At 39.8% G+C, this 25,823-nt stretch overlaps 1 protein-coding gene across 1 annotated transcript in view; it reads right to left on the bottom strand.

Moving 5' to 3' along the window:
- Window positions 1–17,467, bottom strand: part of chic2 (cysteine rich hydrophobic domain 2) — a 34,781-nt gene extending 17,314 nt beyond the window's left edge. Inside the window, exon 1 of the mRNA XM_003221570.4 lies at window positions 17,075–17,467. Coding sequence (XP_003221618.2) covers window positions 17,075–17,193 — 119 coding nt within the window. The 5' untranslated portion in view covers window positions 17,194–17,467. The remainder of the gene's footprint in view (window positions 1–17,074) is intronic.
- Between the last annotated feature and the right edge of the window lie 8,356 nt (window positions 17,468–25,823).

Raw genomic sequence — 25,823 nt, 5'->3', positions numbered from 1 at the left:
AATCCAGAAGCTTGGATAAGTGAGGCTTGGATAAGTGAGACTCTACTGTACTGAGAAAAAACCAGGAGCCTTCCAGTGTTCCCAGATGATTCTTTTAAAACCTCACAATATTGCTAACCAGCCTTTAACTCCCCACTCCTAACTTAAACAAGCCACATGATTCCTGAAAAAACTGAGGAGATTACTGTTAGAAGGGATTTTCAGAACATCAGGTATTTGATCCTGAATACAGCCTGGGTTACTTCCAAGCATATCCCTTGGGCAACATGACACAGCCTCTCCTCCTTTTGCCTGTTTCAGATTCCTTCATCATCTTTAGTATGTGAAAGAAAAAACACCCAAGTCTATATTTAGAACTACATCAAAACAAGAAATAAACTTTTACATCAATGGGCAAAAAGGTTGCTGCAATCTGGGCAGTTTTTAAACATCCTTGAAACAAGCAATAACAAAGAGAGGCAAGATTGTTTTTGAGTTCCGCAGTTTGTAGTTCCATTTCTCTGAACTTTTAAATGCAAATGTAATTAATACATTTTTAAGTGCCTGAATATACTATATGTTAAAATTAATGTATCCAAGTATTATGCACTTATGAGCAAATAAAGTGACGAATCGTACATATTGTGTCATGAATTACAGTAGTCTCGCTTATCCAACGTAAACGGGCCGGCAGAACGTTGGATAAGCGAATATGTTGGATAATAAGGAGAGATTAAGGAAAAGCCTATTAAACATCAAATTAGGTTATGATTTTACAAATTAAGCACCAAAACATCATGTTATACAACAAATATGACAGAAAAAGTAGTTCAATACACAGTAATGCTATGTAGTAATTACTGTATTTATGAATTTAGCACCAAAATATCATGATGTATTGAAAACATTGACTACAAAAATGCGTTGGATGTTGGATAAGTGAGACTCTACTGTAATCAAATTAGATGAGTAAGGCATGCATTTCTGTCATTTCCTGATCTACCATTTCTGGAAATTTCTAAAAAAATTCTAGAAATTTTAAGCATCTTGTTAGTGAAGTGCTTATATATTGATTTTCTGCCCACCAGTTATGAAAGAGAAAATGTGCAAATGCTAGTTCAAAACACCAAGAACAGATGAATGAATAAATGAAGGACAGTGCTAGGTGGAGGATGAGAGCTCTGACAACATGTCTCTAAAACGCAGAATGAATACAAAGACAGGACTGATATTTTAAATGTTTTTAGAAAAGTACACCAAAGGTGGTTACTGCATCTGTGTAATGTATGCCCTCCTTACCTCAAAGGTATATTAAATAAGTGACACCATTCACCAAAGTTAGGTTTAAGAACAGAACTTCTAAAAAGTAGGCCATGAAACTTCTGCATAAATTCTGGAAGTAATCATGTCATCCTTAACCATAAATGACTTTGCAAGGTCAAGCGGCTGTATTAGAAGTATCTTAAGCTCTTGGGGCATGTGTTATTCTCTCATCTTGACCTCCCTCTTTCTAGTAGTCAAAAAAGTCTGACCTTTGGCTCCCAAGAACACAATTAACTGTGGAGAAGAGATTATACCATAAAAAAAGAATCATAATGAATCATGATGGTCTGATAATTAGCCACTAATAACTCCCATGCAGAGGAAAAGAACATAGGGACTTGGGTAAGTGCTCTACAAAGTGTTAAAGTATGTGCAAGTCTTCAAGAATTGGTGCTGTAATCCTACTGGACAACCCTCAACACAAAAAAGTAATTGGATCAAATTAGTAGCCCAAATGTCTTAGGGACTGAAATTTCTGGAAGAACTGAAGTTCATCAGCAACAAATATGCATACAATATCCTTTAACAGGTAGCAAAATCTTTCACGGGAACCTAAAGTCTGATACATCAAAATCACTACAAAACCTTTTTAAAGAGTGAATGTTTACTTTCTTTTCCTGAAACTCAAGAAAGGAAATCTTCTCCAAATAGCAGCTAGTAAAGTGAATAAAAATAACAACCGTGCATGTTTCTTTTAAAATGTAATTTGTTTCAAACTGAAATTTGGGTATACTGTAATAAAACAATCTAAAAATAAATACCTCCATTAATAATCTTTTCTCATACAAAATCAATGCTTGTTTTATTTCACTTTTTTACATGAAAAATGAAGTCCAGAGAGATAAATATTTAGTATACGAGTATTTAAAATGTGATAGAACCGGTATAAAACATTTTATATAAAATGTATGATCCTCAAGCAAACATGATGTAAATCATGTATGCCTTATGGAAAATTGCTACTCTGGTGCAGTAATTGGTCAATGTTATTTCTGGAAAATACAGGACACTCGCATCAAATGACAACACATCTTTTGTCTCCAGTGAACAAGTGGGCAGAACAAAGGTAACCCTTTACCTTATTTTAAAAACTACGATTTTGGTGTCCTCTGTCACTTACTAGCTACCTGTGCTTTTGTGAGAACACAAACTGTCAAATGAGCACATTTGAAAGCTCAGGGACGACGGAGTGCTCCAACTAGAGTAGAAAATTGTGTCTGGTCACACTCTACAGCTGGGCTTCTGCATACACTGGCCTCCAGATCTCATTTATTCTTGGTTTGTTGCTAGCTGGAGGGCATCCAAAAAAGTGGCAAGGTCTTGGCAGGGAAGAGGGAGAAATGGGTTGGCAAAGATGGAGATAGGAAGGGAGAAGAAATAGAACAAAAATGTCATCTGCAGGAATGAGGCATATTAATAAGAGGACCATTATCAATGCTGATTAAACAAGAGAGAGAAAATGAGAATTATGGATAATGTGGGTGGGTGGGGGAAGCATTGTATTGTGATGATTTTAAGATTATTGCCCACACTGGGAGAGAAGAGTTTCCTATCCTTGTAATATACTGCATCCAGTCTCATCAATTAACTGATCCTGCTTTGTGTCCTACAATGGATACAGAAATCTAAATACACCCAAGAAATATGTTCGGGTGGCCGTGCTGGCCAAAACTCACAAAAGAGTAATAACTGTTATTGGCCAACGAAAATGCACAAAATACATAGTGCAAGTTTTCGAAGCTCCACTGTCTTCAAGGTAATTTCAGAATTGCCTCTCTATCATTAAGCAAATACTGTTGCATAGTTCAAAAGGAATGTGGGCTGAATGAAAAATGTTTGTTAACATTCCTAGGTAGTATTAAAGTTATTGCAACTAATTGGACATATTTGTCTATCCAATGCATAATTTACAGAACAGTAATCTGATTTTAATCCATTCTTCTTGGCAGTCACTGTTTAACTGTGAATAAATCAAAAAAAGATAAATGGGTTTTACATTCTCTTTTGACTGCAGAAATGCACATGTGTGTTGGCAGCCAGAAAACTTCTATACAGTGGGCCCTTAGTATTTACTGGGGTTTTGTTCCAGGAGTCCCTGTGGATACCTAAATCTGTGGATGTTAAATTCACTGTATACACAATTGTTAGTTAAATGTCATAGCAAAATTAAGCTTTGTTTTGGGGAATTTAAAACACATACATTATTTTCAGGCTATGAATGGTTGAATTCATAGATACAGAAAGCTGAAAATAATGGCAATAAACAAGCAGCATTTATTAGTACATAGGTCTGCATGCATACTAATGCACAGTTATATTTCTCTTACAGTTCAGGACTTATTTCAAATACAATATGTCCAAAAAGACTAGAATATTGTTTTTAAAACTTACCTAATTAACAGCCTGAAAGCATGCTATATCTAAAAACAGCTGAATCTGGTAGTATACAAATTCCAAAACAAGCATTTGTATATCTTTATTAGGCCAACAAGAAGTACAAAATACATTACACATAATTGAGGAAGGTTCTTTACCTTCTGCTTTGCCTAATAAAGCTATCACCAATGTGTGTTTGAATTTTGATCCCCAAAATGAACATGCTCTATTTTTCCACTGAAATTATTGTGAAAATTCTGTTAAATCTCACTAATTTCAATCACACTTATGAGTATCTAAGTAGTGAATCAAATTAAGAGCCAGAGTGGTATAATGCTTTAAGTGTTGGACTATGACTGGGGAATGGAGTTTCAATCCCAGTTCAGGCATAGAAACCCACTAGATGACCTTGAGCAAGTCACTCTCTCTCACCCATAGAGGCAGAGGCAATTCCCCTCTGAACAAACTGTATTGAGAAAACAATGTCATAGTTTTCCTTGTGTGTGCCTTCAAGTTGCTGGTGACTCATGGCAACCCCGTGAGTTTCACAGGGTTTTCACTTTAGGGTCACAATAAGTCTGAAATGACTTGAAGGCATACAAGAAAAGAAACCCAGCCTGAGTTCCCTTCCACCCCTTTTCTCTTGTCTCTCTCAACTAAAAATCATAAGAATTCCTCAAGAAAAGGAAAGGATTTCAACCACAATACCTTTTTAAGTCAGCCAGTTGATTGGCAAAACAGAACAGTCCAATTACTTGTTCAGGCAAAAAGAACTGCATAAGAAATACCTATACATAACTGACTTGTAGGCAGAAAAGAATACAAACTCTCTCTCATTTAGACATTTCTTGTAGAGAGAATTGTACATACAAAATTCACATTTGAAAACCACTCTTAATACAGCGAGGCTAATATAAAAATAAATATCTCATTAGTAATTTAGAGAGGCTTGAAAAGGCCACTGATCAAACATAGACATCTTAAAACACAAAATGACAATAAATTATGTGATATATTATCTGATAGCAGAAATGTTTGAAATTTTGCTACAGTAAGTAATTCCTCTTTTTTAAAAAGATATTAAATTAATTTTACTTAACTAAATTTTGAAAAACAAAATAACTCTTAGGAAGTTTATTGACAATAACCATGCAGTTCAGTTGATGGAACATTTCTCTGTCAGAAAACATGTACAGTAGAGTCTCACTTATCCAAGCTAAATGGCCGGCAGAACCTTGGATAAGCAAATATCTTGGATAATAAGGAGGGATTAAGGAAAAGCCTATTAAACATCAAATTAGGTTATGATTTTACAAATTAAGCACCAAAACATGTTATACAACAAATTTGACAGAAAAAATAGTTCAATGAGCAGTAATGTTATGTTGTAATTACTGTATTTACAAATTTAGCACCAAAATATCATGATATATTGAAAACATTGACTACAAAATGCATTGGATAATCCAGAACCTTGGATAAGCGAGACTTGGATAAGTGAGACTCTACTGTATTACATTTTGGAATCTCTGGAAAAAGATATTAAGATAACCAATGCCAAACATCTTCAGATATGGTTTTGGAATAATATATATACGAGGAAGCATTTGAAGGATCAACCAGATTCACCAATGAATTCTTCATGTGTGCATCTTTCCTTCTGAACTTAGGAACACTTATACTGCTATTAAAATCTGCACTAAATGCTAATTTTAACCACCAGGCTCCCTCTGAAGTTAGCCGATTTGTAGCTGATATTTTATCGGACATGCTTATTACAGAATCCAGATTAAGAGGCACTCCTAACACTCTGAGGAGGAACACACAAATTAAGAGGCATCCAAACTTGCCAGGAGGAATTAATGTCCATCACAAGGTTAGGAATAATTTCATAGTATTTCCCAACCATTTTTACAGTAATTATTGGTTTAGCTGAATTATAGCTGTAAGTTGCAGGAATTTAACTAGTAAAGACCACAGCAGAATTCAAAGTGTGGGGATTGATATTTAAAGCTCTACACAGCTTGTTCCCTGATTATATGAGAGACTACATGTCCTTATACAGCCTAGCTCAAATTTTAAGATATGTAAGGGAGTGCTTTCTCTTACTACTTCTACTTTTGCAGATATGTTTGGTGACAGCATTCTCAGTGGCAGCTCCCTGGCTGTGTAACTCCCTTCCATCGCAGGTCTGGTTGGCTCCCTCCCTATTCTCTTTCTGTAAATAGGTCAAGATGTTTTTTATTCAGCCAGGCCTTTGAAGTTTAATTATGGAGCAATAGTGTGTGTGTGGGGGGGGGGGGGATGCTATATTTTTAATTTTTATTATTAATTATGTTTTACATGGTTTTACTGCTTTTAACCATGTTTTTAAATAGTACTGTCAATTAATTATTTTTAATTAAATTCTTTTTTAATAATGACATGTTTAGAACACATATATGGATATTCCAGTTGAGGATAAACATCCCTCTAACCTACAACAGACTAAAAGTCCCCTGTTTGCAATCTCATAAGCACTGTATTTAACACTAACACTGATAAACTAGAGAATTTAGATTATTGCAATATTAATGCATGATTTGTTCTGGCTTTCATTTACCAGTGCATTCCCCAACAAACAATTCATTTGCCATGCATACATATACACTCTCAGTTTCAGTTTTCCAGGCAGAGATGTTCTGAGACAAATTAGGGGATAGTTCTTCAAAAAAAAAAAAGAATCACTTTAGTAATCAACAGATCAGGTGTCTGGTTACAAAAAATAAAATAAAATTGCAAACTTTGTTATCAATAGAACTATGCCTGCCAATGTGCAAGTAAAAGATTGACATTTTCTCAAGTTCTAAGACAGATATGGGAAACTGAAACGGTGCCTGACCAATGAAATTATAGGTAGCAAAGGTCTAAAAAGTGCTAAACACTATATTGTAAAGTAAAAAACAACCAGTGATTAAAATCTAATGACAAGCATTCTAACAGGCTGAAGGAAAGAGAGAGGGAGAGTAGATTATAATATCAATCCTGCTGGAAAGCAAGCTCGATCCAATTCCTTCCCTTATCAAATGTCACCCAGCAGCAGCAGAAGTTATGCCATTAAATTGAAGAAGAGAGGCAGATAGGAAGCTGAATTACTCTGTTGAGTCAGGTGGGAGATTTGCAACTTTTTGTCTTTTTTCTCTTTCCCCTTTGTCTATTACATCTGATAAGCTAGCACTTGAGTTTGCTTTTTACCTACTTCATACCATCCCAATTTCCTTTGTGTGCTGCTTAAATTATAAGTCTGAAGACAGGGCCTGTGCAAAGTTTTCCAGGAGCTATTTTCAGTGGAACGTGAGATTAAAACATTCAAAAAAAAATCTCAGGAGACACTTCTATGGTTTATTTGTAGCTAGTGTAGATCATCCAAAATATTCCCAGAGGCTACAATCTCTCTAGAGACAAAGATGTTCTGCATCAACAACAATCTGTAAAATAAACCACTTAGGAATACTGAAGCACTGCACTGCCTAGTTTTTTCTCTTTTGTTCTCACAGGTATATGGATCAGGTCACCTCGATGTTTTCTATTCTAAAAGCATGTTTGAATAAAAATGTTTTGGCCTGCTAACTGAGAGACAACAAAGTGAAGGGCTTTCTATCTACTCTAGGGAGTTCCAAAGTATCAGGGCAGCTATTGAAAAGCCCCCCCCCCCTTCACGTTCCCCCTGACCATACCTGTGAAAGTGGCAAAACTGAGACAAGGGCCTCTCCTGTGGATCTGAGGATTAAACTGGGAGATACAGTTTCTCAGATAGCCATAATGTAAGCCATATATTGCTTTATAGGTCATAACTAGCACTTTAAATTATGCCTGGAAACAAACTGACAGGCAGTGGAGATATTGCAACAGGGGAGTTGAATGATTCTTGAAACTAACCTGTCAACTCTAGGTATAGCACTTTGTAGCAACTGGAAGTTTCTGTAGATCTGTCAAAGGCAACACCATGTAGAGTGTTAGGGAACAGGATATAATCAAGGCATATGTAATTGTGGCCGGATTACGCATCTCGAGTAATAAGTGCAACCGGCACACAAGCTTTAAATATGCAGAGGCACTCCTAGATACCAGAGAAACCTGGCCCTCCAGGTTTGAGTCTGAGTTCAGGAGTACACCCAAACTATGTACTTGAGACTTTAGGAGTGTAACCACATCTAGCATAGGCTGTACTCCTTTTTTCTGATCTGTCTTTTGACTGACCAGGAGACTTCTGTCTTATCTGGATGGAGGTTCAATTTGTTTGCCCTCATTACTGATATCAGACACCAGTTTAGAACAGAAATAGTTTCCTATGAGTTAGGTGAAAGGAAATCAAGAGATGCGTGTCAGCAGCAGTCTCCCAGAAGTTTGATGCAGATGTTGAATAGCATGGGGAAAAGCATGAGGGACTCCACAGATAAACAGCCAAAGAGTCGAATAGGAGTCCCCAACAAAAGTCCTTTCTAGGCTTGGCTTATAGGAAAGAACACAAACACTATAAAATATCCTCAAAGTCCTGACCCAGAAAGATATCATAAACAATGGCACTGAAGGCTGCTTAAAGATCCAGCAGAACAAGGCGGGCACACTCCTGTTTAGTTCCTGGCGCAGGTTGTCCACCAATGTTTACCAAGGCTGTCTCAATCATATAACCAGTCCTGAAACCAGATTGAAATTAATCACAATGATCTATTTTGATCAAGAATGTCTGGAGCTGGAAGGCAACCATGCATTCTATTACTTCTCCCAAAAATGAAATACTGTACTATATTTACTCAAGTCTAACTTTCATCTTTTTTGGCTAAATTACATCTCTAAAATTGAGATGAGCATTATATTTGATGGTGTGTTATAGTTATGCACCTAAATCTGCTTGTGTTGCTGAGCAAGAGATCCCAGCTGGGGACAGAGGAGGGAGAGGCAGTGGTGGCTGTGAAAAAGTCCATGGGAAGCTGATAGTGGCCATAAAAAGGCTTGTGACAAGGTCAGATGGAGGAACGTGACCTATTACCAGCCTTTTGTGGCCACCACTGCCTCGCATTACATTCGACAGCTAATTCACCTTTAAAATTGAGGTGCCCATTACATGCAATGGCACATTATACTTGAGTAAATACGGCACTAAACTCTGGTTAATACAGTAGAGTCTCACTTATCCAACATAAACGGGCCGGCAGAATGTTGGATAAGCGAATATGTTGGATAATAAGGAGGGATTAAGGAAAAGCCTATTAAACATCAAATTAGGTTATGATTTTACAAATTAAGCACCAAAACATGTTATAAAACAAATTTGACAGAAAAAGTAGTTCAATATACAGTAATGCTATGTAGTAATTACTGTATTTACGAATTTATCACCAAAATATCACAATGTATTGAAAACATTGACTACAAAAATGCGTTGGGATAATCCAGGATGTCGGATAAGCGAGTGTTGGATAAGTGAGATTCTACTGTAGTTATATATTGCAGAGGGATCCAATAAAGTTTTTTTTTAATGAGGGCCTCACAACTGCGTTCCTTAGGTATTCTGAAACCCTGCCTTTGGCAAGAAGGTAACAGCGCTCCATGCAGTCATGCTGGCCACATTAGCTTGGAGGTGTCTACCAACAATGCTCGCTCTTCGGTTTAGAAATGGAGATGAGGACCAACCCCCCGAGTCAAACATGACTGACTTAATGTCAGTTAAAAACCTTTACCTTACCTACATTTATAAAATCAAATTCATTTTTTTACAATATGGCAATAATGAAATGGGAAAATATGACTACTAATGTCCAATGTTATAAAAATGACATAGAAGGTTATGTGTGATGCCTAGGGCACCTTTGGCCCCTGACTCTGTGGCCATTACTGTCCAGGACGAAGAAGACTTTGGTTTTCTCCCATGTCAGCAAGATTCAACTCCTTTCCAGATGCCTTCTGTTGACATTTCCGAGCCAGAGCCAATTAAGGATGCCCTTGAAACAGTGCCGGCTCTCCCAGATTCTCCTGAAGGTTTAGTGTTTGATCGCAGGGCTTTTTTGAAAACAGAGCGCTCGCATAGACAAAGCTTGAGGAGAAGTGCCAGATTAGCGGAGCATTGTGACTATGGCTAAGGCCTGTTCTCTTGGGAAGAATTTGGGAGTTAGACGCCTGGTGCAGTGACTATGACAAGCTCAGTTCTCCTGGGAAGTTTTAGGGAGTCAGGCACCTGGTTTGGGGGAGCTTATGAATTTAAATAAAAGTATTCTGCTGGAAACTTTCCTTCGCGGTGTCAACTTTACTTCTGACTGAGAAGCTCTTGAAATCCAAGCAGCCTGAAGGTGCGCTTACTCTTGAGTGGACCGGGCGCCAGTCTACCTCCTTGCCAAGTTTGGACTGCGTTTCAGCTCCTGCACATCCAGTTCTTGCCTTGCACAGAAATCCTGCTTTTGGACATTTACTCCAGAGAACACTTCTTTGCCACCTTGTTCTTTTCCCACTCAATACTCGAGCCGAGTTTGAGTGTGTTTTGGATTCCGGACTTTGGACTTTAATATTAGACATAAGACTTTCACTTATTGGACTAATTTTGATCTTTCCTGAAAGGTCAATTGCTTATTCAACTTTGCTGCTTATTTCCTTTTGGAACTTTATTTGCTTTAATAAAGATATTATATTGTTATTGGCCTCTGTGTTGGTTTTCAGTGCTCTCATTGCCTAGGGGTGTAACATTATGTTTTTATCAAGACTCCTTCCTAAATGAAGCAACTGGGAAATATTCAAACCTGATCCCAGTACACTGCACCCCTTCAAGATCATCCACAGAAAAATCTGACATTTCTTTTTTGTGCTGAATTTTGAAATGTGAATTTTGATATATATTCTACCAATCAAACCAGAAGGTTACTATTATGGAATGCCATACAGACATCTAGAAATCAGGTTTGCAATCAATCCCATTATTAGATATCCCAGTGGATGTTTTGACCAGAAATAGTTTAGCTCAACCCAGGCTGATGTGCCAATTTCATCTGTTCCCAGAGAACGTTGATTTGATGGTGGTGACACATTTACCTCAAGATGAGGCTACTGGTAATGCACTTTACATGTAGTTGTTTTTTATAAGTACCTAAAAAGATTAACTGTACTAGCAGTGTATGATATGTTCTGATCAAAAATGGTCTTCTTGATCAAGTGGTTCCTTTGCTGTTCCAATTGTATTGGCTATTGATCAATTTCTAGTTAAATTCAAAGAACACACCTAAGTGTGTTAAGACCAGGACACCTAAAGAAGTACTTCATTCCATTTTATCATTTTTCTTTCCTTTTAAAATTCAAAGAGGGAGGCTGCTTTGTGCATCCTGGGATACATAATGGCACTTTTTTCACAATAGCAAGCAGGATGCATTATTTCGTGACTGAAAAATTCATCTACCACCTTGGCAATATTTTGTTTCAGATAACCACCTTTTAACAAAGTCTCTTTACACCCACCTAGTTTTTCTTTTCCATCTCATCCTTTCTTTAGGAGGAAAGTATTTGTTTTAACTGGAATTGGCATTGAAAGGATGGTGAAGGACAGTTGGAGAAGTAGACACTTTTGGTGTTGGATTACAGCAGCATTTCTGATAAACAATGCAATAAAGCTTGAGCTGATGTACAGCAGGATTCTGCTCTAGCTGATCATAGATGCCTAACCTGTTTCAAAGGTATATGGTAAACAGCAGCTTCCTCCTGCGGCCCTCCAGCTGTTTGGGCCTCCAACTCCCAGAAGCCCTAGCCAGCTTGTTGAATGGTCAGGAATTCTGGGAGTTGAAGGTCCAAAGAGCTGGAGAACCACAGTTTGAGGATGCCTGCCACTGGCTTGACCTTGAAGGAACTGGGGGCAGTGACGGCCGACGGGGAGCTCTAGCGTGGACTGGTCCATGAGGTCACGAAGAGTCGGAGACAACTAAATGACTGAGTAGCAGCAGCCCAGGAGGTTCAGAATGTATTTGTTTACTTGTGCAAGCCTTACCTGACTTGCCTGTTTCATTTTGTATATGCCTAATTTGTTTTGTCTGGATATGTTTGTTTTGAAAAGTTATTCAAATATGTTAAATTTCTTCTTTTGGCATAGGAACCCATTGCTATACTTTCCATGTTATTTCTGTCTCTGGTACCAAATTTTCTGTTAAAGAAATACTGCTCAGGAACACGTCCCCTATATTAACTGAATGTATCTGTACCTCATTAAGGTAATTTCAAACCCAGATATTTCTGCTAGCTGGTGAATTATGGCTGCTTGTTTTATGGCCTCCTTAGTACTCTTACTCCTACCCCAATTGATTTATATCTGATCAGCAGCTTCTTTGGGGCATCTGGGCAAGATATTGTCCAATTAATAAACCAAAGACATGTATTTTCAGTCTATAAAGCAACACTGCTCTGCTATGTAGCCACCATATTTAAAGTTCCTCAATTAAGTGAGCCTGCATTAGGACTCTGTACTACTTATACAGCTAATCAGAAACAGGTTAATGTAAGCCATATTTCTAAAATATATATAATGTGGTGCAACACACAAGTGGGAAACATAATAAAAAAGGGGGTGTACTACACAGGAGTTACTTAGATGTAAACTAACACATTCTAATAAAATTATGAACACACTTGCTCTCAAATTACAATATGGAAATGGAATTTACATGAATTTGAATAACAATGAAAATGATCGAAGTACTCTGAATAGCACCCCCACTCCCTAATACCACTTTTTACATCCTGGATGCATTCCATCACATGACCACAGGAAACAATATTGATACAGTCATATAAAATAAAACCTAGTTTAAGAAACACCAGTGTACATTGGATACATCATACACCAAACCAAAAAGACAATTACTGTATACTACGGTGATTGCATGTTCTATTTACTGGATGTCTTCATAATAGAACTAGCTGGCAGAAAACAAGCTTATCATTACATGAATAGTCTGAGACTGTGACTAACAGAAGCATTAACAACTTACATTTAGCTACTGCACTATTGGTGATGAGTAAAAACACTCATTTATCCAAACCTCAGGCTCTCTACTTCCTGACAAGTCATCTTTGTTTGGTTTAATACTCTACGTTCTGGCATTAGTCATAACTAACCTTATCAGATAAATTTCCTTATAGCTCCAGACATCATTTTATATAGACCAAAAATTAAAGGGAAACATGTTCCTCCAATTTACATTGTTAATATAAAGCAAGTAAATCTAGACATGTTATACAATTATTATAGGCTTAATACTAAAGTCTACCCCAATATTGCACTTTCCAGTTATGTTGGACCATAAATTCCATCATGTCTAGCCATTACTAGACATACTGGTGAAGTATGATGGGGAATGTGATTCAACAACACATTTGGAAGACATAACAAGGAAGGTTCCTGTGTTTGTATCTTTTCCCAGACATTTTAAATTTGCCCCACATCATCTGCTGCAGAAGACTAGGCCTAAGCCTGCACAGAAATGTGATGAGACTCTTCAAGATATTTAGAATTCTTTGCAAAAAAAAAAAACCCCTACAAAGTAGAACCTTTGAATGGACAGAGGTATTTGCAGGTACAGGGAAAGAAAGCAGCATAGTTCAGCACTCATCAAGCACAATAAACTGATGGAAAATGCATAAACTGCAAATGCTTGGAAATAGATAAATAGCATAACCACTTTTGACCCAATCTCATTGATCTTCTTTGTCCATCTCAACACACAGACTGTGGAAATACTGTAAGAGTTGAAACCTCAGCATAACACAGTATGGTCTGTTATTGAGTTGGGAGCTCCCAAGCACATCTTATATGAATCATACTGAAATATGCCGAGTTCTCAACTGCTCAATGAGACAGGTTAATAGACTGAGCAATAGCGATGATGAGATGAAGTCAAATGGGTAAAATTTCCTATCTTATAGATGGTCTTCAAATGCATTTGCCTCCCTTCTATTAAACTGTCACAAGTTTAGACTAGTGATTCCCAAACTCTACTCCTCTGAGTGTTTTGACTTAAAACCTCATCTGCCTAGGCCAATGACTGGGGATTGTGAAAGCCAAAGTCCAAAACAGCTGGATGATCAGAGTTGGGAAACACTGGTTTAGATTATCATGAATTGAATCACTACAGTGCTCAGAATACAATATCAACTTTAGTCCTCTTCACATCTAGATCTACACTATGGTCTTACAAAAAATCGTAATTCTTTTGTTTCAGTTCTTTACTTCCTACTGCAAAATTGAATCAACTATTACTATTTCATGACTTCAAGGCAAGAATAAACATGAAAATAATAGTGATGTTTTCAAAATCTCATTGTAAAGGGGTGCTTGTACAATCAGTAAAGAAAAATAGCATCTTTTCCATATAAAATATCTTTGGTTTCTTGATCAAAAACAAACCACAATTTAAGTAGAAGAAACCAACAGATGTGTCTGCTGGCATTCTACAAAATATCATGCTTCACCAATGACAAGTGATGACCCAGAACCAACTACATCACACCTTCCATTCTCTCTTTCTTCTCCCTATACAGGATATGGGGACAACAGAACTAACCTGCCACACAGGATAACTCCAAAGATTATTGAGATAACACAGAATGCAAAGATACAACTATGTTAATCTGGAATGTCAGTACACAAAGGGATGTTGTAGCACTGTGAGAACTGCGGGTACATCTACACTGTAGAATTAATGGTTTTAAAAAACCAGACTAATGGAGGTATTACCAAACAGTAACATTTCCTCTTAAGAACGTAGTGTACCGTAGTGACCGTAGTGGGCCCGGTTCTGTTCAACATCTTTATTAACGACTTAGACGAAGGGTTAGAAGGCACGATCATCAAGTTTGCAGATGACACCAAACTCGGAGGGATAGCTAACACTCCAGAAGACAGGAGCAGAATTCAAAATGATCTTGACAGACTAGAGAGATGGGCCGAAACTAACAAAATGAAGTTCAACAGGGACAAATGCAAGATACTTCACTTCGGCAGAAAAAATGGAAATCAAAGATACAGAATGGGGGACGCCTGGCTTGACAGCAGTGTGTGCGAAAAAGATCTTGGAGTCCTCGTGGACAACAAGTTAAACATGAGCCTACAATGTGATGCGGCAGCTAAAAAAGCCAATGGGATTTTGGCCTGCATCAATAGGGGAATAACGTCTAGATCCAGGGAAGTCATGCTCCCCCTCTATTCTGCCTTGGTCAGACCACACCTGGAATACTGTGTCCAGTTTTGGGCACCGCAGATGAAGGGAGATGCTGACAAGCTGGAAAGCGTCCAGAGGAGGGCAACTAAAATGATTAAGGGTCTGGAGAACAAGCCCTATGAGGAGAGGCTTAAAGAGCTGGGCATGTTTAGCCTGCAGAAGAGAAGGCTGAGAGGAGACATGATAGCCATGTACAAATATGTGAGGGGAAGTCATAGGGAGGAGGGAGCAAGCTTATTTTCTGCTGCCCTGCAGACTAGGACACGGAACAATGGCTTCAAACTACAGGAAAGGAGATTCCACCTGAACATCAGGAAGAACTTCCTCACTGTGAGGGCTGTTCGGCAGTGGAACTCTCTCCCCCGGGCCGTGGTGGAGGCTCCTTCTTTGGAGGCTTTTAAGCAGAGGCTGGATGGCCATCTGTCGGGGGTGCTTTGAATGCGATTTCCTGCTTCTTAGCGGGGGGTTGGACTAGATGGCCCTTGAGGTCTCTTCCAACTCTACTATTCTATGATTCTATGATTCTATGATTCTATGTAATTTCTTCCTCTCATGTTTGCTTCTTCTGATGTTTGCCTGTCCCCATGTTTTGGCAGCCATTTCTACAGTTACAAACTTAAGTTACATTTACACTGCCAAATTCATGCAGTTTGCACTACTTTAACTGTCATGGCTCAAAGCTATGGGATCATGGGATTTGTATGTTGCCAAGGGCCTTGGCCTTCTTTACCAAAGACTGCTGCTACCTCACCAAACTACAGTCTTCCATGGTATTGAGGCATGGCAATTAAGTGGTGTTGAACTGCATTAATTCTACAGTGTAGATCAGGCATGGGCAAACTGACCCTCCAGGTGTTTTGGGCTTCAACTGCCAGAAATCCCTGCCAGCTTACTGGCTTTTATTTCTTACCTGCCTCTCTCCATGGCTCGAGGCAAGTCACAGCACAGTTAAAACATACACATATACTATATAAAAATTCTACAAACACTCATGCAAATTCATTTCATAAAAGATTCAAAACATTTTTATAAAATACACATTAATCAAACAGGACAGAGACCAAAACACATGACATAAGTTTATAAGTCATGCTTTCAACTGGCTGAGTAGACCTGCTAAAAGAGATAGGGTTTTAGATGGTTTTTACATTCCAACAGCTGATCTAACTCATCGGACAATTGTGGGAGTTGAAATCTAAAACAAATCTAAATCTAAAGTTTGCCCATGCTTGGTGTCTATACCCCACCACCATCTCCCCGTGGGGACTCGGGGCGGCTCACAATGTTACAAAAGAACAGCGCAAATACACCAACAATATACACTGTTTAAAACACAAGAAGATAATAAAACAGAAGTTAAAACAAAGGTTTATATAACAGTATAAACAGTCATAGATGTGGGCCAAACGTCAGGAGAGAATACTTCTGGAACATGGCCATACAGTCTGGAAAACTCGCAGCAACCCAGTGATTCCAGCCAGAAAACCCTTCGACAACACTATCAGAAGTGCTGTATACATCCTAGATAAAACAGCATCTACGTCAGCGGTTCTCAACCTGTGGGTCCCCAGGTGTTTTGGCCTACAACTCCCAGAAATCCCAGCCAGTTTACCAGCTGTTAGGATTTCTGGGAGTTGAAGGCCAAAAAGATCTGGGGACACCCGGTTGAGAATCACTGTATCAGAATAAATGCAGTTTGGTGCCCCATTAACTGCCATGGCTCAATGGTATGAATTCATGGGAACAGTAGTTTTAAGCCTTGCTTACCAAAGAGTGTTGGGGGTCTCACCAAATGACAGGCTTCCATGGCAATAAAAAGCAGTGTCGAACTGCATTCATTCCACAGTGTAGATCAGGCATGGGCAAACTTGGGCCCTCCCTCCAAGTATTTTGGACTTCAACTCCTACGATTCCTAACAGCCTCAGGCGGCTGAGGGGGGAAAGGAAGGCCCTGAGGCTGTTAGGAGTGGTGGGTGTTGAAGTCCAAAACCCCTGGAGGGAGGGGTCCTAGGTTTGCTGATGCAGATATATCCCTAACCTACATTTTCCGAAAGGGGAACCAGCCTGAAGGCCAGAGGCCTCCCTCGTTGTGGGCAGAGATGGCTGGCAAAGCTGAGGCCGGGACAAGGCCTGCTCTTCCTAATGCCTTCCCTCCCTCCCTCGCTTACACAGTGACATGTCCGGAGCCCCGCACCACCACCGGGTCCGGCGAATGCTTCAGCAGCTGCTCCTCCAAGGCCCGCTCCTCGTCTTCCTCTTCCTCGTAAATCTCGTCGAAGTCCGCCATGGCCACGACGGGGCCCGGCCGAGGAGCCGCGCGGGGCCGGAAGGCAGGCCCGGAAGCCTCCGCCAGCGAGAGAGAGGGCGGAAAGACCCAGCCAGGTGCCCTTCCCTGCCTTCTCCCGGTTCCCCCGGCCGGAGAAGCAGCAGACTCCGCGGACCTCCTTCTCCTCCTCAGCGCGGCCGGCAGGAAGCGCCCGTCCTGATCCCGCGGAGGGGGGCGGGCCGCAGGAACAACAACAACCGCCACAACATCCGCTCGCCCGCGTGCCCCCGCGCGCGCGTGCCCGCCTTCCCGCCAGCCACTCAACGTGCGGCTTCGGGCGCCAGGTCCCGCCCCTCCCCGCGATTCTGACTCCCCGCCTGCGCATGCGCCCTTCGCGGGCGGAAAAGTCAGAATCCGGCGAGGTCAAGGCCTGGTGGGCAGGGTGAATGGGTGGCTTGGATGGGAAGTCGTGTGATTCCCTTGCAGGCCTTTCTAAGCCTAGAGCCAAAAGGTCTTCCTTCATTACTCCCTGACAGTGGAGGTCCTTGTGGTCACTTTCTTTCAACTCTGGGAGGGAAATGTGAAGAGGCAGGAAGAGCTTCATAAGGCCTCAGCCCAAAAGCTGTTGGAAATAGCACCCTCCCAAGCCATTGGCTATTCATTTGTTAATGTATATATTTGCTATGCTGTATTCTATGTATATGTTAATTTGCCAGTGATTTCGGCCAGAAAAGCCTTGCCAGTCTGACTGTACCTCTTTGGTGTGGGAGGGATCATAGGCATGTGATTGTACTGAGCATGTTCAGACTCAGCACTCCATTTTGTTTTCAGTCTGTTTAATACCTCTTTGGAGGTGGATGTGTCTTCTGAACACATTGGAGGTGGCTGTGTGATTATGGACTTCAGTGTGTTAAGTCTGCTTTACACCTCAGTGGAGGTGGATTCATATTTCTATTTGAATTTCAGTAGAGAAATATTTCAGTCTAGGTGTGAAGATTACTGCAGATGCAGACTGCAGCCAGGAAATTAGAAGACATTACCTCTTGGGAGGAGAGCAATGACCAATCTCAATAAAATAGTTAAGAGTAGAGACATCACACTGGCAAGAAAGGTCCACATAGTTAAAGCAATGGTATTCCCCGTAGTAACCGATGGATGCGAGAGCTGGACCATAAGGAAGGCTGAGTGAAGTAAGATGAGACGCTTTTGAACTGTGGTGTTGGAGGAAAATTCTGAGAGTGTCTTGGACCGCAAGAAGATCAAACCAGTCCAGAAATAATGTCCGACTGCTCACTGGATATTAGAGGCAAAAATGAAGTACTTTGGCCACATAATGAGAAGACAGGAAAGTTGGAGAAGATAATGATGTTGGGGGAAATGGAAGGAAAAAGGAAGAGGTGCCAACCAAGGGCAAGATGGATGGATGGTATCTTTAAAGTGACTGGCTTGACCTTGAAGGAGCTGGGGTGGCGACGGCCGACAGAGAGCTCAGGTGTGGGCCAGTCCATGAGGTCACGAAGAGTCGGAAGTGACTGAACAAATAAACAACAACAAACAATTCTATGTGTATGTTGATTTGTCAGTTTGACTGTACCTCTTTGGTGTGGGAGGGGTTATAGACATGTGATTGTACTGAGCATGTTCAGACTGTGGAGAGAGATATAGGCGGAATTTCATAATGACTGAGCCCAGAAGCACATCCCAACTGTTATTGCCCTGGCTGTGAAGAGAGATGAAAACAGTATAATATGTGAACCCGGAAGCACATGAAAGTCTTCCTTCCATCCCAGCTGCCACTGCCCTGACTGGAAGGAGGTGCTAGCATAATGCTTGAGCACAGAAGCAAATAAAAGGCCTCCTTTCATCCCAACTGCTACTGCCCTGAGCGGAGGGAGATGCTGACAGAACTTCATAATGCTTGAGCCCAGAAGGAAATGAAGGGCCTCTCTCCATCCCAGCTGCTGTTGGCTGGCTGTGGATAGGGGGAAACGCAGACTAGGCTCCATCCTGCTTTAGCTCTCCCTTCATTACGATTGCCATTGCCCTGACTGTGGAAGGAGAAGGGAAGAGGCAGAGAGAGCTCCATTATAGTTAGGGTAAGAAGCAGACAAAGGGTCTTCTCTTCATCCTTCCTAACTGCTCAATTTAATGTATAAGTATGTTTTGAGGGAGTTTATATTCTTAAAAGTTTTTTATGTTTTCACAGATTTTTTAAAATGTTTGTTTTTTAAAAATTTCATTGTAAATATTTTCCTGTGCTTGGAAGCTGCCTTGAGTCCTCCTTTGGGAGAAAGGTGGCATATAAAATAAATAAAGGGGAGGGGGGGAAATGAACTGATAATGCCCTGGTGTAGGAGGGAGAGAAGACAGAGCGGGATGAGGTCCATCATGTCTGGCCCCAGAAGCAGATGGAAGTCCTTCCCACCATATCAGCCTCCCTATTTAAACATTTATGTTAATTTATTACAGTTGTTTTATTTGTCTTTTAAAACTTTTGTATGTTTTTAATGTTTAAAAAATGTTTATGAACTGGTTGTTGTTTTTAAATTGTACTTAAAGGTTTTAATCGTTGTCTTTTGAAGCTGTCTTAGAAGAAAGGTTGCATTTAAATTAAGTAAAAAAAAATAAACAAATTGGAATTGCCCTGTTCAAGGAGGGAGAGATGAGGCAGGCACAATTCTATCATGCCTAGGCTCAGAATTGGATGAAAAACCCTCCCTTGGCTGCGGGTAGAGAGAATCTATGGGACTTAATTCCTTCCCACATTGCCATCATCATTTCCTTTTGTGTCATGTCTCAATTAGATTGTAAGCCCGAGGGCAAGAACTGGTTTTGTTGTTTTTCTTGTAACACATGTACTGTGTTGACACTATGTAAATAAATTATAGTGATGGGAAGTGAAGCTTGCTGGTCTCATTGAGGCCTTCTTGAAAGTACACTAGAGTCTCACTTATCCAACACTTACTTATCCAACGTTCTGGATAATCCAAGCCATTTTTGTAGTCAGTGTTTTCAATACATCGTGATATTTTGGTGCTAAATTCGTAAATACAATAATTACTACATAGCATTACTGCGTATTGAACTACTTTTTCTGTCAAATTTGTAGTTAAACATGATGTTTTGGTGCTTAATTTGTAAAATCATAACTTAATTTGATGTGTAATAGGCTTTTCCTTAATCCCTCCTTATTATCCAACATATTCGCCTATCCAACGTTCTGCTGTCCCGTTTATGTTGGATAAGTGAGACTCTACTGTACAATGTATTGTTGAGTTGCCCAAATGGAGTGTAGCCTAGAAAGTTGAGCCAAAACATGTTTAAAGTATTCATTTTTGTCATATTATATACCTCCCTATTTGTCTTTAGATCAGCATTTCTCATCCTGGGGGACAGGACTCCTGGGGGGTTCAGAGGGGTCGCCAAAACCCAGTATTTTCTGTTGGTCATGGGGGTTTTGTGTGGGAAGTTTGATCCAATTCCATCATTAGTGGGGTTCAAGGAGCTCTTTGATTGTAGGTGAACTATAAATTCCAGCAACTACAACTCCCAAATGTCAAGGTCTATTTTTTCCTAACTCCACCAGTGTCCACATTTGGGCATATTGAGTATTTGTGCCAAGTTTGGTCCAGATCCATCATTGTTTGAGTCCATGGTGCTCTCTGGATGTAGGTGAACTACAACTCCAAAACTCAAGGTCAAAATCCCATCAAATCCTTCCAGTATTTCCTGCTGGTCATTGGAGTTCTGTGTGCCAAGTTTGGTTCAATTCCATCGTTGGTGGAGTTCAGAATGCCGTTTGATTGTATGTAAATTATAAATCCCAGCAACTACAACTACCAAATGACAAAATCAATCCCACCCAACCTCACCAGTATTCAAATTTGGGTGAACTGGGTATTTGTACTAAATTTTGTCCAGTGAATGAGAATACATCCTGCAAATCGGATATTTACATTACAGTTCATAACAGTAGCAAAATTACAGTTATGAGGTAGCAATGAAAATAATTTTATGGCTGGGGGTCACCACAACAGGAGAAACTGTATTAAGGGGTCATGGCATTAGGAAAGTTGAGAACCACTGCTTTAAACCCAAGGTCACACACATCATAATTTAAAAATATAAAGCTACAAATACAGTCATTTCAGAATGGAAGGAAATTGATGAAACCAATATCTCACTTGATGGAACAGAATTCTTGATGGAGCAGAGCCCTTATTTTGCCACACACATCTACCTCATGCTTACATCCTTATGAAGAGTGCTGTTTAAGATGTGGGTGACATGTTACTAATGAAAACACAAAGCAGACATTCCAGTAGAATGGCTTGGTGGAACATTGTTGCCACACCTAGCCAATTCCAGACTCAATAATTTGGCAATACAGGGCTTATTTTAAGCTTAGGCTCAGATTTCGGTGACTTCCATGTATGCTCTGTCTATGTTCCTTGCAAGGGAGGCCAATACAAAAGTTTTGTTGATATTAATGGGGGCTTCTCTCCTAAAGTAAAATTGCAACTTGGTGGGGTTTATGACTACTACCACCAGGGAAGGGAAGAGTTGGTTCTTCCCCTATGCTGAAATCATAGTCTGGATCTTATGCCCAGCAGCAACTGTTGGTTAGAATTTTACAAATATTTTTGAAAAGAATTAACATCTAATGCTGCTCAGTCGTTTAGTCGTCTCCGACTCTTCGTGACCTCATGGACCAGCCCACGCCAGAGCTCCCTGTCGGCCGTCACCGCCCCCAGTTCCTTCAAGGTCAACCCAGTCACTTCAAGGATACCATCCATCCATCTTGCCCTTGGTCGGCGTCTCTTCCCTTTTCCTTCCATTTTCCCCAGCATCGTGATCTTTTCCAAGCTTTCCTGTCTCCTCATGATGTGGCCAAAATACTTCAGCTTTGCCTCTAATATCCTTCCTTCCAGTGAGCAGCTGGGCATTATTTCCTGGAGGATGGACTGGTTGGATCTTCTTGCGGTCCAAGGCACACTCAGGATTTTCCTCCAGCACCAGAGTTCAAAAGCGTCTATCTTCCTTCGCTCAGCCTTCCTTATGGTCCAGCTCTTGCATCCACAGGTTACTATGGGGAATACCATTGCTTTGACTATGCAGACCTTCGTTGCCAGTGTGATGTCTCTGCTCTTCACTATTTTGTCAAGGTTGGCCATTGCTCTCCTCCCAAGAAGTAAACGTCTTCTGATTTCCTGGCTGCAGTCTGCATCTGCAGTAATCTTCCCGCCTAGAAATATAAAGTCTGTCACTGTCTCCACGTTTTCTCCCTCTATTTGCCAATTATCAATAGGTATAGTTGCCATGATCTTGGTTTTTTTGACGTTTAACTGCAACCCAGCTTTTGCACTTTCTTATTTCACCTTGGTGATAAGGTTCCTCAGCTCCTCTTCGCTTTCGGCCATCAGAGTGGTATCATCTGCATACCTAAGGTTGTTAATATTTCTTCCAGCAATTTTAACTCCAGCCTTGGATTCCTAAAGCCCCGCATATCACATGATGTGTTCTGCGTACAAGTTGAATAGGGAGGGTGAAAGTATGCAGCCCTGTCGCACTCCTTTCCCAATCTTGAACCAGTCTGTTGTTCCGTGATCTGTTCTTACTGTGACTGCTTGGTCTTTATACAGATTTCTCAGGAGACAGACAAGGTGACTTGGTATCTCCATACCACCAAGAACATGCCATAGTTTATTATGATACACACAGTCAAAGGCTTTAGAATAGTCAATAGTTTTTCTGAAACTCCCTGGCTTCCTCCATTATCCAGTGGATATTGGCAATTTGGTCTCTCGTTCCTCTGCCTTTTCTAAAGCCAGCTTGGACATCTGGCACGCTCCATGTATTCTTGGAGTCTTCCTTGCAGGATCTTGAGCATTACCTTACTGGCATGGGAAATAAGTGCCACTATACGGAAGTTTGAGCATTTTTTAGCGTTTCCCTTTTTTGGTATGGGGATATAAATTGATTTTTTCCAATCTGATGGCCAATCTTGTGTTTTCCATATTTGCTGGCATATGGCATGCATCACTTTGACAGCATCACCTTCCAAGATTTTAAACAGCTCAGCTGGGATCCCGTCATTTCCTGCTGCCTTGTTGTTAGCAATGCTTCTTAGGGCCCATTCAACCTCACCTAATATGACACCTTTTTATGTAAAGTCTAGTCTGGATATTAAGAGTAGTGATCACTTATTGAACAGTAGGTTTAAATAACACACTACAAAACCATATCTGAGTATTCATTGCCTAAGAAAATACAATAAAATTAATGAGGTTCCCCTAAGTTAACACACAACTTGAAGGTATACATATACGTACATACACAAGATTGCTCTGAAGGCTGCTTATAAGAAGAAAGTGAATCTTCTGGATTCAACAGTAAGGCTTCCCCTTATTTCAGTGATATAGATTTCCATGAGTTTGGAAAAAATCTCTTTCTGATACTATTAAGTCATAAATAGCTAGAAGTGCCTGTTCGTTTTACATCAAAATGGTTAGTTTTACATATTTTTGAATTTCCTGATCAATTTTCCATGTATGGTTTGGCTTAGATTGATCTTGTGAGTTTAACTGCAAGAGAAATTTACATGATTCATGAAGATTTGTTTTAAAAAGCAAGTAGATTGCCCCCTTTTTCCAAACCATAATTATAAAAGCATTATGAAGAATCAAGGCTTGTAGCTTAATGACGGCTTAAACCACGGATGGATGCAGCTGGATGTTGCTCTGAAGGACCACATGATACAACTCATTATTGAGGGTGGAATCCCTTAATCCAGAAAGAATTTGTAACATGCCGGACTTAAAGAACTACTTGTGTTCCGCATTATACTCTGCCAAGAAAAACTCTTGGATGTTGTTGGGCATTCCACTAATTCCCTACCCCCGCACCTCTCCCCATCCTTAGCACAATTCGTTTTTAATAGGATGCGTGTGGTCATTTTTTAAAATGCTTTCCCACTAATATATGCTTTCTTCTCCAGATGTTTTTAGTCAGTTATGTTTGGTTAAAAAGAAAGCACTCTATAGGACAGTTGTCTGAAAGTCTGGGTCAATCTGAGGAGAGACCAAACCTGGGACAAATTACTTTTGTGGACTACAGCTTCCAGGGCATGTTTTCCCCTCCCATCTCTGCCAGTCTGCATTACCATGATGACTACCGTGTTTCCCCGAAAATAAGACAGTGTCTTATATTATTTTTTGCTCCCAAAGATGTGCTAGGTCTTATTTTCAGGGGATGTCTTATTTTTCCATGAAGAAGAATTCCTCTTCTCACCCCGAAGGGGACTCAGAGCGGCTTACAAATTAAATTTACATACAATATTATATTAGTATAGTACAATACTGGTAACAAATTACTATATTGTACTGTATCAACATATTGTAATATTATTAGTAATATTAGTAATATTACATGTAAAATATGATATATAATTAATATTATTATATTGTATTATTAGTATTATATCATATTACAATATAATATTATGAATATTATATGTATATACAATATGTTATAATTATTACATATTATTGTAAATTATATTGTATATATATATAATTATGTATATATATATATATATATATATATGTATATATATTGTATATATATATATACTGTACAGTAGTTTTCATCACAAACCAACATAACCAAACCAGACAAACTGTGACTCCTGTCAAGAATTTCTTATTATTACCATTATTTCCATGTATAACTCATATGTACATTTACCAATCCTACATGCTCTGGTGTTCTGTTCGGCGGGCATGCTTCCAAACAAAAACTTTGCTAGGTCTTACTTTCGGGGGAGGCCTTATATTTAGCAATTAAGCAAAACTTCTGCTAGGTCTTATTTTTTGGGGATGTCTTATTTTCGGGGAAACAGGGTAGGGTTTGTGGTCCAGAACATTCTCTTTTCTAAACATTGTGAAAGATCATAGCTCAATTATGATGAATGGTCATCATGCAGACAATTTAAATTTCGTTTCCCATTTGCAGAGTCCGAGGAAGATCATCCAGCTGCATCCATCCTCTGGCCAGAGCACCGGAAAGCCACTTCATAAAGGCAAGGAAACTCTGCAGTAGTGGTCTACAACTCCAATAAGTCAAATTCATCATGGCAATTTATTTATTTATTTATTTCCATCATTTATACCCCACCCTTCTCACCCAAGGGGACTCAGGGCGGCTTACAAACCGGCAATGACAAAAGGCTGTTGGGAGTTACAGGAAAAAGCATACTGAGGACCAAAGTTTTTCTACTGGTGTAGAGATCAGTGTCATCTGAATCTCTGAGACAGATTTAAAGGTAGCATGGGAGTGCTGCAGGGAGAACGAGCAGGAATACACACACACACACACACAGAGAGAGAAAGTTGTATGCAAATAGGAAAGGGACACTGGATATATGAAATGGTTATGAAAGTGTTTATCAGGTCACTCTTGGTGAAAACAGGGTAAGCTCAGTTGTAGAGAGCTACCGGTATCAATAATTTGGACAGTACAAAGTTGATGAGCCAGCAGGAACAGCCTTGGACTGGTATAAATGTGACTGAGGATAGATCTACACTGTAGAATTAATGCAGGTTAACACTGCTTTAATTGCCATGGCTCAATGCTGTGGACTCATGAGAACT

This window comes from Anolis carolinensis, chromosome 5 (assembly GCF_035594765.1).
Source record: "Anolis carolinensis isolate JA03-04 chromosome 5, rAnoCar3.1.pri, whole genome shotgun sequence".
In the NCBI taxonomy this organism is placed as follows: Eukaryota; Metazoa; Chordata; class Lepidosauria; order Squamata; family Dactyloidae; genus Anolis; species Anolis carolinensis.
Note: the sequence above shows the minus strand (reverse complement) of the source record. Positions and strands in the feature narration are given on the sequence as shown.